General features: G+C 40.9%; 3 protein-coding genes across 3 annotated transcripts; 1 reads left to right on the top strand and 2 right to left on the bottom strand.

The window, feature by feature from the left end:
- Positions 1 to 1,368: 1,368 nt before the first annotated feature.
- On the top strand, positions 1,369 to 7,617 carry ccdc33 (coiled-coil domain containing 33; the record flags this gene model as incomplete). Its single annotated transcript, XM_084936754.1, has 10 exons — positions 1,369 to 1,580; positions 1,680 to 1,743; positions 4,534 to 4,729; positions 6,343 to 6,431; positions 6,535 to 6,666; positions 6,780 to 6,870; positions 6,954 to 7,072; positions 7,179 to 7,244; positions 7,330 to 7,446; positions 7,530 to 7,617. Coding segments are annotated over 10 exons (1,158 nt in total), but the record flags the coding sequence as incomplete, so codon positions are not given.
- Positions 7,618 to 7,714: 97 nt separating this feature from the next.
- Positions 7,715 to 10,710, bottom strand: cyp11a1.2 (cytochrome P450 family 11 subfamily A member 1, tandem duplicate 2). The gene is made up of 9 exons (XM_084933497.1): positions 10,267 to 10,710; positions 9,940 to 10,095; positions 9,610 to 9,809; positions 9,299 to 9,502; positions 9,033 to 9,193; positions 8,783 to 8,949; positions 8,569 to 8,647; positions 8,265 to 8,456; positions 7,715 to 8,178 (listed from the first exon to the last, which is right to left on the bottom strand). The coding sequence occupies exons 1-9, from the start codon at positions 10,536 to 10,538 to the stop codon at positions 8,056 to 8,058; spliced, it is 1,554 nt and encodes a 517-aa protein (XP_084789623.1). The 5' UTR covers positions 10,539 to 10,710; the 3' UTR covers positions 7,715 to 8,055.
- Positions 10,711 to 10,816: 106 nt separating this feature from the next.
- stoml1 (stomatin (EPB72)-like 1) lies at positions 10,817 to 13,699 on the bottom strand. Its single transcript, XM_084933498.1, has 7 exons — positions 13,381 to 13,699; positions 12,923 to 13,029; positions 12,696 to 12,845; positions 11,818 to 12,021; positions 11,529 to 11,736; positions 11,253 to 11,453; positions 10,817 to 11,155 (listed from the first exon to the last, which is right to left on the bottom strand). Exons 1-7 carry the CDS (start codon positions 13,520 to 13,522, stop codon positions 10,950 to 10,952), a joined length of 1,218 nt encoding a protein of 405 aa, XP_084789624.1. The 5' UTR covers positions 13,523 to 13,699; the 3' UTR covers positions 10,817 to 10,949.
- Between the last annotated feature and the right edge of the window lie 1,075 nt (positions 13,700 to 14,774).

The raw sequence follows: 14,774 nt of genomic DNA on the forward strand, positions 1-14,774 counted from the left end.
CGCAGCCAAGTGGCGGTGGGCTTTCACTTAGGCGGCCTCAGAATCTCATCTCTGCTTTTTGCGGATGATGTGGTTCTGTTGGCTTCATCGGGTAATGGCCTCCAGCTCGCACTGGAATGGTTCACAGCCGAGTGCAAAGCAGCAGGAATGAGGATCAGCACCTCCAAATCTAAGACTATGGTTCTCAGCCGGAAAAGGGTGGAGTGCCCACTCCGGGTCGGGGATGAGTTCCTGCCCCAAGTGGAGGAGTTTAAGTATCTCGGGTCTTGTTCGCGAGTGATGGGAGGAGGGAGCCGGAGATCGACAGACAGCTTGGTGCTGCGGCCGCAGTGATGCGCACCCTGCAACGGTCCACCGTGGTGAAGAGAGAGCTGAGCGTAAAAGCGAAGCTCTCAATTTACCGGTCGATCTACGTCCCTACCCTCACCTATGGCCACAAGCTGTGGGTAGTGACCGAAAGAACGAGATCGCGGATACAAGCGGCGGAAATGAGTTTACTCCGAAGGGTGGCTGGCCTCTCCCTTAGAGATAGGGTGAGAAGTTCAGCCATCCGGGAGGGGCTCAGAGTAGAGCTGCTGCCCCTCCACATCAAAGGAGCCAGCTGAGGTGGTTCAGGCATCTGACAAGGATGCCTCCTGGGTGAGGTTTTCCGGGCATGTCCCACCGGGAGGAGGCCCCGGGGCAGACCCAGGACACGCTGGAGAGATTATATCTCTCGGCTGGCCTGGGAACGCCTTGGTGTTCCCCCGGATAAGCTAGAGGAGGTGGCTGGGAAGAGAAAGGTCTGGGCTTCTCTGCTTAGGCTGCTGCCCCCGCGACCTGGCCCCGGATAAAGCGGAAGAAGATGAATGGATGGATGGACTACTGATTTAAAGTCTTTAAGATGTGTTTTGACACCAAAGGAGTTGAAAAAAAAAAGAATGCAGGTTTGAGGCACTTAAACTTTGGCTTCAGCTACTTTTATCTTTTACAGGGGGTGAAGCCAAGTAAACTAGCTGCCTAGTTAGCATGTGTCATGCAGACTGGACTTATAAGCACTGATATGATTAGTGGACAAAGAATAATTAGAAAATCATTTTTGTCCAAAGCTCTACATTTTCATCATAGGAGTTGCTTTTAGAGCCAACCTGGAGTGGCCAATCAAACAAGTACATATTTTGGGCATTTCAGGTTGGCTTATCATTTATTCTGAATAAGTTATAACGCATAATTTGTATGTTTCTTGGACAGTAAATGAAGTTAAAAGAGACCATTAGCATTTTAAGTGATGCTTGTTTGATATTCATACAGATTTTAACAACATTTGTTTCTGAAACAGCTTTGAGCAAGTTTGGAAATCATTTTTGACAATCAAACACAATATGTGCTCTACAGTTTCAGAGGGGAAAATACAATCTCCCATCTCATGATGCCCTGGCACAGATCCTACCAGATAATCAGCTGCTCCTCAACAGAGCGAAGACTGAGCTTCCAGGCACTGCCCAGCTAGACCAGAATACTAAAGCTGAGAGGGCAGACTCCACCGAGAACAACAAACCTAACATAAACAGCACGTATCAAGTTCCTCATCCACACATGCGGTACGGTGCAAAAATATATGAGAAACAGATTTATTTGATTTATTTCGAAAGTAAATGAAAGACTTAAATTTAGACTACAATTGTGTTCTCATGCTTTAGGCCCCCTCCGCATGACTTTGAGGATGATCCCCACGTAGCAGAGATCTCTGACCTCCAAACAAAGGTGAATAGGCATGACCAATATCTTAACTGTTCAATCAATCAGTGAGGCAATCCTATGTCATATTTAGTTAGCGAACAGTGACACAGAGAGGCCAGTGAAATGAGAAGATGATGAAGCAAACAGTCACAGTTTGGAGATAAAATGAATACATTAACATTTCTCCTTAACTGTAATTGCACTGAAGGAGGATTAAGCTGATGAGGCTTAAAGTGTTCCAATAACATTTTCTTTTCGAATATCTTGCCATTTTCTCCTGTTTTATTTACAGCCAGACTATTATGTCTGCACACTGCCTTAAATTGTCTGTGGGTGTAGATTTTATATATGCTTAATTTATCAACGAGTATCAACTGGCCTTTTTTCATTGCAAAAGTGCATATTTAAAGTTTAATAGACAATGATTATTAATACTTTACATGCAAAATAATGTGGTTAATAAAATGCAGAAATGTGAAATCCTCATGTTTCAGTCGAGCTGTCATACATCTGTCCTGAAGTGACTTTATGCATGACATCAAACCTGTTTAATGGCTTTATATCATACAGAATAGAAGGGATCCAGCCAGAGACAAAGATTCCCTTTTATTTTCAATACATAAAAGGACTTTCCAGACTCATCACGGGGAGCTCTCATTCACATCACTGCTTTGGGCCCCCAGCAGAGACGACATCTCATCTACAGTCATGATTGTCACCTCGTCCCTGCCCTTTCAATTAGATGCTCAATTTCACCCCTTGTGTCCCATGGGAGACACAACAACACCATCCAAGATTGGAATCCCCTAATCGTCACCCCCCCGCTCATACATAGAGCTGGACCTGCCTCTTGTCTTCATTCAATTCTGGCTATTCAACTTGATAGAAGAGCATGTGACAGAACAATGGGTCCTACACGCTGCTAGACAACATCCAGGGGCCTTGTACAAAGAAATGCTTTGATAAAAAAGCTCTGCTCCCAGACTCATTTTGTCAGCCTTTAAAGAAACAAATTTCTTTAAAGAATTTCCCAGAAATATATATTTTTTGCTCGCTTCTACAGAAATTCAGCTTTCAGAGAGGAACGTATGTGCATGCACGACTAGACGACTAAAATTTGTGCAAAATCCCCAGTTAAATTTCCCCTAACAAAACACCTTTACAGGATGGAGTGGAATGCCCTTATGAATTTGAGGAGCCAGAGTTATGAATACATTATACCAAACCTTAACCAATCAATTAGAGGAACATCCAAGTCAATGGATCACATTCATTTAGGGCTTGCAGTAATACCCCGTGTCTCATGCTACATGCATATCTGAAAACCAGAAGTTACCAGTAATCCTATTTAAAACCAGTTCAAGCCTGTTCATCCCCTTTGCTACTATAATTGTTTGTGTGTCTATGGTAATACATCCTGTATTACTCTCTTAAGACATGGGTTTGAGGAGACATCTAGTGGTGGCGCTTGCTCATAACCACCTAATATCAAATTGTTTACAGGCCAGTGAATTTATTGTTGACACCAGTCAGTGCATGACAGTAAAATGCCACTATAAGCACTAAAAAGAATGGCATTTATTGATCTGACAGGCACTAATAAGGTTCAATGCAAGTAGTAGTAGACCAGTAGGACACAAACAGTGAAAGAGAATTTTAAAAAAATATCTATTTTCTGTTACCTACATTGTAGAGGGTAACTTTGCCTCCACACCTAAACAGGAAAACGAGTAAGTCATTGGTTATAGTGGGACTCAGCAGGTGGGGGGAATCCTAAGATCTCTGTAGTGGCTCAGTGGGAAAAAGAATTCCAACTCATAACAATTAATGTGAGCGTCAGTAGATTTTCTTAGTGTACAGGCTGTGATCAGCTGACCTGCTGCTCTTTGTGGATTTACACAACTGAATTCAACAAGATCTCATCTCTGATGCATTTGATGTAACCTAATTCTAACCATAAGCACCACAGCCACTTTGATACAGTCCAACAAGGTGCGTTAATGCAAGCTAGCCTGTTTATCCTGGGCAAAATACCCCAAATATTCATGCAACATTTGAATGGCACAAAGTTAGTATAGCTTAGTTTGTTTCACAAAAATGAAAACACATAATCTAACAAAACACCTCATGCACAAATCCAATATGTGATTAAAAAATTAAGACATTGCATATAAGCTTTAAATTTGCAGTTCATCAGAGTCACTGAGCACTCCTTACCTTTAAATACAGCCTGTCTTCTTCCTCTCACGTCCTGTCTGTCTTCCTCCATCTCTCATTGAATTTATCACGCACGCTTTTCTCTCCCTAGGAAATCCAGACCTTTAGCTAGCGACACACTGTGCGTCAAACTGCACACAAACAGTTTGCGTGTTTTTGCTGATAGAAACGTTTAATTTGTACTTACCTGCTACTTAACAAAACGTTACTTCCGTTATGCTCGCTCCTCTTCTGTGGCGCTAGCTTGATTCTGAAGTACCGCGAACACCTGTACTCCTTCCGGCCCACCTATAAGCTATAAATGAACCTTTGAACCGAAAGTAACGAGACTGTTTTGCACATGTAAAGAGTAGAAAATACGCATATTTGTATAAAAATGTAGGTAGTAAAAGTAAAAAGTTGTCTGAAAAATAAATAATCAAATAAAGTACAGATACCTGACAATTCTACTATTTGTAGTATTTGTACTTGGTTACTTCTTAAGTACTATACTTAAGTACAGTAACAAAGTATTTGTACTTCATTACTTCTCACCTCTGCTTTTAAGCCACTGAAAATGTTCTAATGTGAGACTTACAGGCACTCTTTCACCATCAGGAGATTGAAAACTATCGCTCAGCAATGTCTAGGATGGCAGAAGACATAATAACACTTAGGACACAGGTGCTGTCTTTGGAGGCAGAAAACAGTCAGCTCCGCAGTGATCTGTCTCTGCAGCAGGACCTTGGACGAGATCTTCTGGCCGACACTGACATTGATGTCATGACCAAGGCTGAAATTGCTGACCGAATAGGTACAAAAGTAATATATCACCCTAACTTCACTCTCTCAAGTTCAAGTTCAAAATTTATTCGCCACATGCAGTGGCAGGTTGCCCTGCAGTGGAATGAACCCGCCCCCCGACCTTACACATACAACACAGACATCACATGGGGATACAAGTCAGAGAACGGTTGCATTACAGAAAAAAACACTGAAATGTACACTACAATGGGAAAGGTACAAGAGGAAAAAAAGAGACCTCTACTCATGCTGGGCTACAGGAGGACAGCATGAGAACAGGAAACAAAAAAAAACTCCTCTGCACAGGAAAGCACATAAATGTCCACAGTACAACATTATAGAGCACGTGACCAGCAACAGGGTTGGGTAGGGGATAAGGAGTAATCCCAGGCAACACAGCAGCCATCCTGCCACTGCGCCGACTCTCCAGCGCGGTAGCTGGAGAGTCTGGTAGCTTACTTGTGGTTCACGGGGGCATTTAAAAGTAGAGTTTATGTTTTAAAAGTAAAATGGGAACCAGAGCCTTCAGCTTTCAGGCCCCTCTTCTGTGGAACCAGCTCCCAGTTTGAACTCAAGAGATATACACCCTCTCTAATTTTAAGATTAGATTAACAACTTTCCATTTCGCATGTATAGCTTATAAGTCTATAGCTTATAGCTGGGGCTGGATCAGGTGACCCTGAACTCTCCCTTAGTTATGCTGCAATAGGCCTAGGCTGCTGAGGGCTTCCCGTGATGCCGTGAGTGTTTCTTCTTCACTCACTGGGTGTTTATACATCACTCTGCATTTCATCATTAGTTATTTCCCCTGTCATCAATTTTCCTTCCCAGTGTTGCCCATTACTTCTTCATAGGGGGTTTGTCTGATTGTTGGGATTTTCTCTGCGTTATTGTAGGGTCTTCGCCTTACAATACAAAGTCCCTTGAGGATGTTGTTGTTGTGATTTGACACTTAAATAAATTTAACATTTAAGTTTTACTCAGCTTTATATTATCCACACACAATCATTTAGTCTCAGAGCAAAATTTTAAACTCCTAAGAAGTTAAGAGCAAATAAAGGACTAGGTGCTGATTCACTAAAGTCAGATAATTTACCACCCAGCTAGCTCTCTCTCAGTGCCGTAACAGACTTAAGGTCATTTCCTTGGCAGATGAAGTCGTGACATCGAAGGCTGCTCAGCATGCGTTAATCCTTGTGAGTGTCCATTCCCAGGCAGACTGTCATTTTGTGATAAGGAAGCTTATTTAGGCCATGGACCACGATAAGCTCCGTGTGTACTACAACCCTTATCTCCTGAAGGACAGTTTGTGGCCCTCGGTGAAAGGACGTTCCAGAAGGTCTCTTTGCTAACATCAAAAGCAAAACGATAGGATTTAACTCCCATCCCTCCGAAAGATCCATTCAAATTCAAAAGTATATTGATGGATCTTTTGATTATTATTGGTCCAAAGCACATGGCATAAAACTGACATGTTATTGAAACTAGTGTGAAATTCGAACTTATTACTTAGATATGCTCAGCGATCGAGTTTTTAAGTGAATGTACAAAAAACACATTCCCTGTAAGTAAGAGATGACAGACAGTTTCTGCAGTTCTGATGATTGTTCTGCTCTTTTTAAGCCACTCTAAAATTCAAGCTCGCCAGTGAGGTGAGCAAGGCTGCCACGCAAAGGGACCGCATACAACATCTGCAGAACGACCTCATCCGGGTTAGAAAACACACCACACACATTATGAATATTTTTTAAAACACGTCTCAGGAAAGTGTCTTTCCATTGATTATATAACTCGTATTGTGTTTCTTTTGTGCAGAAAAATGATAGTGAGCAGGAGCTATTAAAGCTCTGCAGAGTCCTGCAGCAGGAGCAGAAGGATCTGCAGCATCACCAGAGTCACTTGGCAAAGATGGCAACTTTAGAGGCCACAGTGAAACAGCAGGAAGAGGTGAACAGTCTGTTACTAATCTAATTTCATGATAGTGAATATGCTTCTCATGTGACTAGCAGCTTATAATTCGCATGTGGGGATATTTATGTTTGTGCCATCCTTATTTTTAGGTCATAGAAAAAATGGAGAAAGCATTAGATGGAAAGCTCAGAGACAAGAATATTCATCGTGGTGACAAAAGGCTGATGCTAATGGAAAGAGGTAAGTGCACCCAGTGGGAACAATTATGGTCACAAAAGCACTGACACTGACTTGAGTGTCTGATCTCCTTTCATGCTGAGAAGATGGCCTTAAAAAGAAGGAAATGAAATCAGCCTCGGCAGCAGAGAACGGCCGTCTCAGAAAAGAGCTGGAAAGGATTCACCAGCTGCCTGCACCACTCAAAACACAGCAGTCAGACCAGGTACTTCTTAAACTCCTTAAATATTGCAAATGACTATGATAGTATCCAAATTTTCCCTCGCAACTCCTAAAAGTGACACTTTTTTTTTTCTATTTTTACACTCAAGGAGGAATGGAGTTTACGACATAAATTGGAGAGGGCTGAAGCACGAATCCAAACACTGGAAGCTCAGGTTAAGAAAATATGAATAAGATATACTTGGTCTAATTATTTATTTCCTTATAAATATATATTTTTTTTCTTTTGCATCTTTAAAGCTGGAGGAGAACGCTAAAGTATGGGGGAGAGAGAAGCAAGAAATGCTGACCAAACTGAGCGAGCACAGGCACGGCTTCATCCGGACATCCACAGCAATCCTTCAAAATGTTCCTTCGGTCAGTCAGGCCTCACCCTTCTCCATATAATTATGGTATGAAGGGATTTAATATTCTCAAATACTGCATGTTACTTCCTACAGCTCCTTATACCAGCAAAGAGGACAGCAGAAGCAAAACCTGTAAAAAGACCTGCAAATGAATTGAACTGTTGATGGGACACAGAGTCTGTGATTTAAAATTTAGATCTAATTCAAATGTGATGATTTAATCTGAAAAAGTGTGTTTAAAATGTAAACCATAGACAATTACATATAAAAACAGATACTTTGTATCAGTTGTATTTTTTTATTCATCATTGGTACATAAATGAACATTTTTGCCAAGTACAAGTGGAATAAATTTGCACAATGCATTCCTGATTTTTAGTATATTTCACACACAGAGTACATGTCCCTTAGTAATCACATTTTTCACTAAGCAATCTACAATATGTATCATTACTTTGTTGTCTAGCTATAGAAATACCTCAGTATTTCTTTAGCTTATTCCTTCCTTCCTGTGTTTTTCTTGCTCTCCCTACAACTCTAAGGTTGGAAGATTTTCATTTGTTGTTCGTATTGTGGAGTTTTGTGAAGCCGTTTACAGTTAATTTCATCAAACACGATGTTACTGACTTGCTTGTAGAGGTTTCAGAGTCAATATTATGGGCTTGTCTGGCACGAGAATTAGCTCAAAGGTGCTCTTTACTTCCACATGTTGCTGTTTCTCCACTCTGAAGTTCTCGAGAATCTGCAAAGGTAACACAGACAGTTTGTATGATGTCAGTGTGCCACATATATATGGAAATACTGCTGATTATTTTCTTTATATCTTACGTGGATAAGAAAGAGTTGCATCTCTGCTTCGGCTATTCTTCGTCCTAAACACTGACGGGGCCCAAAGCCGAAGCCCAGACTTCTGAAGTAGTGGGTCTCGGTCCTCAGCCAGCGAGAGGGCTGATACTGCTCCGGACGAAAAAACACCTTGGGGTCTCTTCCCATAGCATACAGCCCTAATTGGACCAGAGTCTGAATACACATACAGACATATACAGACACAACAACATGCATGACAGTTTGTATGAAAATGGTCAAATACTCAAATATAAATACATCATTTATATGTTTTTGTGCCTCCTACCCCAGCTGGGATGTGATAGTTTTGAATAATTATGTCTTCTGCTATGTATCTTTGCAAGTTCACTGCCACCGGATGCAACCTGAGACACAGAAAGAAAACCACTTTTATAAAAGAAACACAAACTAATGAACTAAGAGAATTGCAAAAGTTCATTCTGATAAAGTGTATCTTTTCTGGTCTTATCTTAAATGTCTTGAACATGTGTTTCAGTCACCTGAGTGTTTCCTTCAGAGCACCTTTGACCAAAGGGATCCGCTTCAGCATCTCCAGCAAGTCTCCCTGACTTTCGGCCCGAGCTGCAGCTACCTCTGCCCTGAGCTCCTCCTGGAGGTTGGGGTGCCTGGCTAATTCATACAACGTCCACAGAAGCGTTATAGAAGTCTGTAACACAACCAGAAGCAGCCTTAAAAATCTGGATAACAGTCACACAGTTCCTCATACTTTAATTTTTTTTTTCTCCTTACTGTATCTACTCCACCTGCCATCAGTTCAGTGACACTGGCTTTGATGTCTTCAATGGACAGCTTGTCCAGCATGAGCAGGCTTGCCAGGACTCCTGGGTATTTCTTTGGAGTGCCTGCATCCTGATGCAGCTTCTTGTAGATGTTCTGGATACAGCGGTCCGCTGATGCAACGAAAGGACAGAAATGAAACAAGAAATTGCACCACAGTAAAAGCAAAAACTGTATTTTGAAATTTCAGAATTAAATTTTCAACCTATGTGTCCCACCGTGGTTGAATATGCCATCCCAGGCCTCCACGTGGTCCCGCCACACCTTTGATCCAGTCTGCTTCAAGAGAGCAGGAGGTATGTACAGCATGGGCGAGGTAGTCTTGAACATAAGGGTGATGCAGTCAATGAAATGCTGAGCTTCTGGGTCAATGTAGTCCAGCATCAAACCCAGACGCTCACCATACAGCACTGAGCTCACCGCTATATTGGACAAAACAAACATGAGATAGAAACAAGTGATGTGTGATTGAGTTTAAAAAAGGCAGGAATAATTAGAATTGAATATTTTAAATAAATGTTATTCTTACATTCTAATGCATATTTAAAGAGTTCTTGAGAGAGGTCAGTGGTCCACTTGTTCTGGCCAGTTCGCTTGATCTTTTTGTGAACTCTGGCCACAAAATCCTGGCCCACTTCATCCAGCAAAGGCACAAAGTTTTCCAGCATCTTCAAGGAAATCACCTCCTTGTTGAGAATCACACGGTTTGATCTCCAGTCTTCTCCATTCCTGTGTGACAATCAGATTTTAAATTATTTTAAAGTATTTAGCTACCACTGGTAATGCTTACTGGAGAGACTGGTTTTGTCAAAGTGTCTGAATAGTGGAAGAGTTGGAAGAGGACAGTAACAGGACGTACTTAAGAAGAACTCCATATTTGCGATTTCTGTAATCTCTGTATGATGTCCATGCTTCAACCTTCAGCCTTTTAGGATAATGGCCCTCTGCTTTGAAGAGGTTGGCAGCATCCTCTGGGTTGATGATATTTACACTTTCATAAGAACCTATTTTTTCTCTGCCATACAGAAAACAAGAAAAGAAATTGTGAGATGAACATTTGACTTTGGAAATTGTAGGTTACAGGTTTGTTTTTTTGTTTTCTTAAAACCCATCACGTTTTGGTCAGCCATGTGCAGTAATTTTTTCATTTTATGTAGAACGAATCAAACAGCCTGGACTCCTTTACCTGTAAATAGGTCCAAAAGTTTTGAAGTTCTGCAACGTGAGGCGGTGAAGATTTCTGAAGCCATCCAACTTCCAGAAATTGTACAAGTTAGCCCAGCCATTCTTCCACAGTCCAGGAACTTCATTAAAAGGCCTGACGACGCTGCTGCTTTCCGAGCATGCCTGTCTGATCACCGGCATGCTGCTGCTGCAGCGCACACCTGTTGCTGTAAGCTCCTCTGCCCAGCACAGCGGCAGCATCACAGGGCTACGCCAAACACTCCACTTGGCCATCTGAACAACAAAAAATGCTCACTCTGCTCCACCTTCAGCAGCTACTCTGGCTCTGCCAAGGACATCTGGTGCAAAAAGAGGGAGGCGAGAGGCTGGTCTATAGAGTCGGCCCCCCTTTCTGCCCTGATCAAGGCTTTCTAGTTGAACCTCACAGAATAGACCAAAGAACTGATTATGACAGAGCTCTGCCGCATTACTGAAGCTTTTATCTAGTTTCACAGCCCTTTTTATAATCATGTTTCAAACAGTGTTGCATAAAATAACCTTCAGAAAGCACGTTATCTTTGTAAACAAGCATTTACTTGGAATTTGTGAGAAATTATAAGAATATTACAGAAATTCAGTCACAGCATACATGAAAAACACAGTTTATAGTTAAAATTAAAGATTTAATAAATTAATTAAAATGCACTATAGTTGATGTTTCTTAAGTAGCTTTATGAGTTCTTCCAGCTTCATGGCTGTTTTAATGTCTCCCTGGACTTTAAGTCTGCCACTTGTAAAAGCAGCTATTGGTCGCAGTTCACCCTGAAACATGTCCAGAAGGTCACGGTCACTCATATTCAGGGTTACATCAGGTTCTCGACACAAGGACCCTTCCCCAGCTGCACCGCTACCTAAAGTACAAAGAGAAATAGACAGATTTCATTTTTTTATGTTTTCGTACACACATTTAGCGCCAAGTAAAAATTCCATAATCATGACATTTATCACCTTGGCTCAGATCCACATAGTAACGGCGCTGTTGTCCATCTCCTGAGCTGATGTCAAACTGATAACAGGCCCCAACCTGGCGGACCAAAGACTCAGAGAGGAGCAGCTTGACTTTGCTGAGCAGCTCTTCAACACAACCTGGTGTGGCAGTGACAGACTCAGCAGCACTGCTGAGCTCATCCGTAAATGCTATGCTGTCCTCTGAAGAAAGAGGTGAAGATTACAGCACTAATTATGGAAAAGATGCAAGAAGATTTTTTAAGTGTTCTGTCTTACCCTGCTGAGGCCGTGATGTGGCACCGTGGCTCAGAAAGTGCATGGCCAACTGCTGAATGGGGCCAGTGAGGCCTTCAAGTCCAGGTGCAGAGGGCATAATCAGGGGGGCAGAGGGGCTGTCCTCTGGGGCTTTCAGTAGAGAACCAAGGGTAAGCTCTACTCTATCCACCTCCAGCCCCCAAGGACGAGTCATCTCGTTTATGTCCATCTGTAAACATGACGCATGAATGTAAACATGAACTGATACAGCAAAAAAAATCAGCACAGAGTAGCTAAAGCGTGTCCTCACCCCAAGATATTCCCCTAATTTCACTCTCTCAGTTTGAATCTCCCTGACGGTCTTCTTGGCCAGGCTGTGGGTCAAAGCCTTCTGTGCCGTCATTCTGGTGGAAGCATTGAGATCCTGGACTGACACCACTGACAAGACTGGGTTCCAGATCCTGAACTGGATGTCTGCTCCCACTGACAACACACCACCATCCCGAGTAGTCACCTATAACAGCACAGTGTACTGACAGCTGAACTTACATGAAGCCAAACTGGCAAACGAATTAGTACATAAGCATCTCCTCTTAAGTAAATAACATTCACAGCTCCTAAGAGGAATGGCTTTGCAAAAATCTGAAGCTCAATTGAATATAAATTATGCCATCAACTTGAAGTTTGAATTGTTTTTGTCTTTTTTTTTTAAGTGTATTAAAGGTAAGAATGACAGGCTAAGCCATATGAGAAGGAAGAAATTATCTCCAGCACACACAAAATAAATTTCATGGAACTGAAGTTACTGCTTTTAAAACATTTTTAAATGGTAAATGATGCGTATAAGATGTGTTTTACCAGTATTCAGAATTCAAAAGTGTTGTGTTACAGTGTGGCAAGAGCAGAAAAATCAGCTGATCTTATGCAATCAGAAACCAGGAAACAACGGCACACAGATCATGCATTTCATCCTATGCTAACCTCTCCTGTGGCTTAAGGATAAAAAGATATAATGTAACACTTCTTTAGCTATTAATTATCATGTACTGTACATGTATATGGGCAGAGGGGATCTCATCCAAAAGACTATCAAAACCATGTTTAACAAACATGCTGAAACATCTTTTTATTTATCTTTTTAAATGCCACAGGCCAGCTATACTAATAATAGCATGTCTGGCAGTTTACCTGGCAAGGGGGGATGTTGAAAGCACGGGTGCGCAGATCTACTTTCTGCCACTGATCAATGAGAGGCAGCACAAGGATGATACCAGGGCCCTTTGGAGGACATATTCGACCCAGACGAAACACTACTATCCTCTGGTAGTTTGGCACAGTCTGAATAAAAAAAAAAGTCTGTTTATTCTCAACAAGTGAGTGGAGATGCTATGGGTGCAATTTTAAGCCAAACTTACTTTCAGTACAAACCATCCCGTTATTGGAAAGGTTAAAAAGGTGCAGATGTAGACCAGGGAGATGACAACTAGGTTGCAGATCCACGACAACCATCCCTGGGAGGTGTCTAAAAGGGAAGAAACCCCAAGAAGGGGTTATTTTCATTACTGATGGTCAAGTTAAGCCACTCGCACCCAGAGCTATGCAGTGTACAAAGTGTACTAGTGTGCTAAAGTATATGAAATATAGGAACAAATGACTAAAGTATTGTGATAATGTCATATCGTGGGCTGTCTGATGATTCCCACCTCTAATATATGAGACATTTCATTATATTCTTTGTGTATTTTGATATAACTTATGTTGACGAAAAAGAGGCTAAGTGTCTGTCTTACTTTCTCTTTGAAGTGAATAACAATCGTACCCTAAACCACAAATTATGTCCCCCTAAACCAGCTCGTGTTAACTAGTGTCCTACCTGTGAAGTCGTTTTCAGTAACATTGGGGATGTAGTCAAACGAAAGGCCTTTGTGGTAGTTGTTAGAGTCCACAAACAGACCAGGAGTCCTCGGAGTGCTGAAGTCCCTTTGAGGGAGCAGACGATACGAGTTTTTAAACATTGGTAATTTGAAATAATCGCTATCGCCTAATTAATGCACCTTCATACTGTTTATCGGGCACCGTGCAAAGGTCAGCGTGCCAAAAACTTTGTTTTCACACACTTTTACGTTAGCTCACTATCCTGATGCGCTTCCCTGTTTTTGTTTTGGTACGCCTCTGCTTCTTCCTCTTCTGCCACGGAGGCTGTCAAATAGCCTTTAGGCGCATTAGCGCCGTCCTCTGGATTGTGGCCGATAATCCCTAAAATAAGCCGGGTTGTGCCAAAAAGGGATCATCTGTCAAAAACTAATTTCCAAAGATTCGATGTGTTTTTTATGTGTAATGTCTTTACTTATATTAGTAAATAGACTTGAGTGAACAGGATTTACAAAGGGGTTATATATAACATTTAAAATGTACCTGTTTTAAACACCTGCACTCTAGACATATTGAAGACGGAGGGCCACAAGTGAAAACATATAAAAACATTAAATAATTAATTTAATATGTCATTAAAATTAGAAATTTAAATGAAATTAACTGATATTTAATTTAATCATTTAATGAGTATATATACGTGTGTGTGTGTGTGTGTGTATATATATATATATATATATATATATATATATATATATATATATATATATATATATATATATATATATATATATAAATTAATTACTTAATGATGTGTTTATTTAATTCATTTTGCAATTTTGCAGGTCTTCTGCAATTTGGGTCCCTCACATTCTAAAGGTAGGTGAAGCCCCTCCTCTCATTACACTGCATGTTTATAATCCATCTGTTAAGGTAACATGGACATATTAAAAGTACTCCACTATATGTTCAAGTCACAGTTTTTTGTTTTGACCCCAAAGCCTATTTTTATGCACTATACATTTTCCTTATGAATTAAATGTTATCTCTTTTATTTTGAAGGTACTATGCACAATATTAACATAATGATAATAATAAGAAAAATTAACAAATATACTGCACTGCCTCACCCCTATCTTACTCATTTGTACAAATCAACTTTTAAATTATGCAGCTGAAGTAGTGTTCTAAACAAATGTATGATATGATATGCATACATATATATGATATGCATGAGAATGTGATGCTCTGTTTGCTCTGGTACAAAACGTGGCCTACCACAGAGCTGTTGCACCTGTGGATATAATTATCTTTTACCCAGTATAAATATGGTTTTCTCTTTCTTATAATCTCTGTGTCATACATTTAATATTTTTCAGACCATTGAGAACAACC

Source organism: Perissodus microlepis, chromosome 7 (assembly GCF_051167445.1).
Source record: "Perissodus microlepis isolate ML-2025 ecotype Zambia chromosome 7, ASM5116744v1, whole genome shotgun sequence".
NCBI classification, from domain to species: Eukaryota; Metazoa; Chordata; class Actinopteri; order Cichliformes; family Cichlidae; genus Perissodus; species Perissodus microlepis.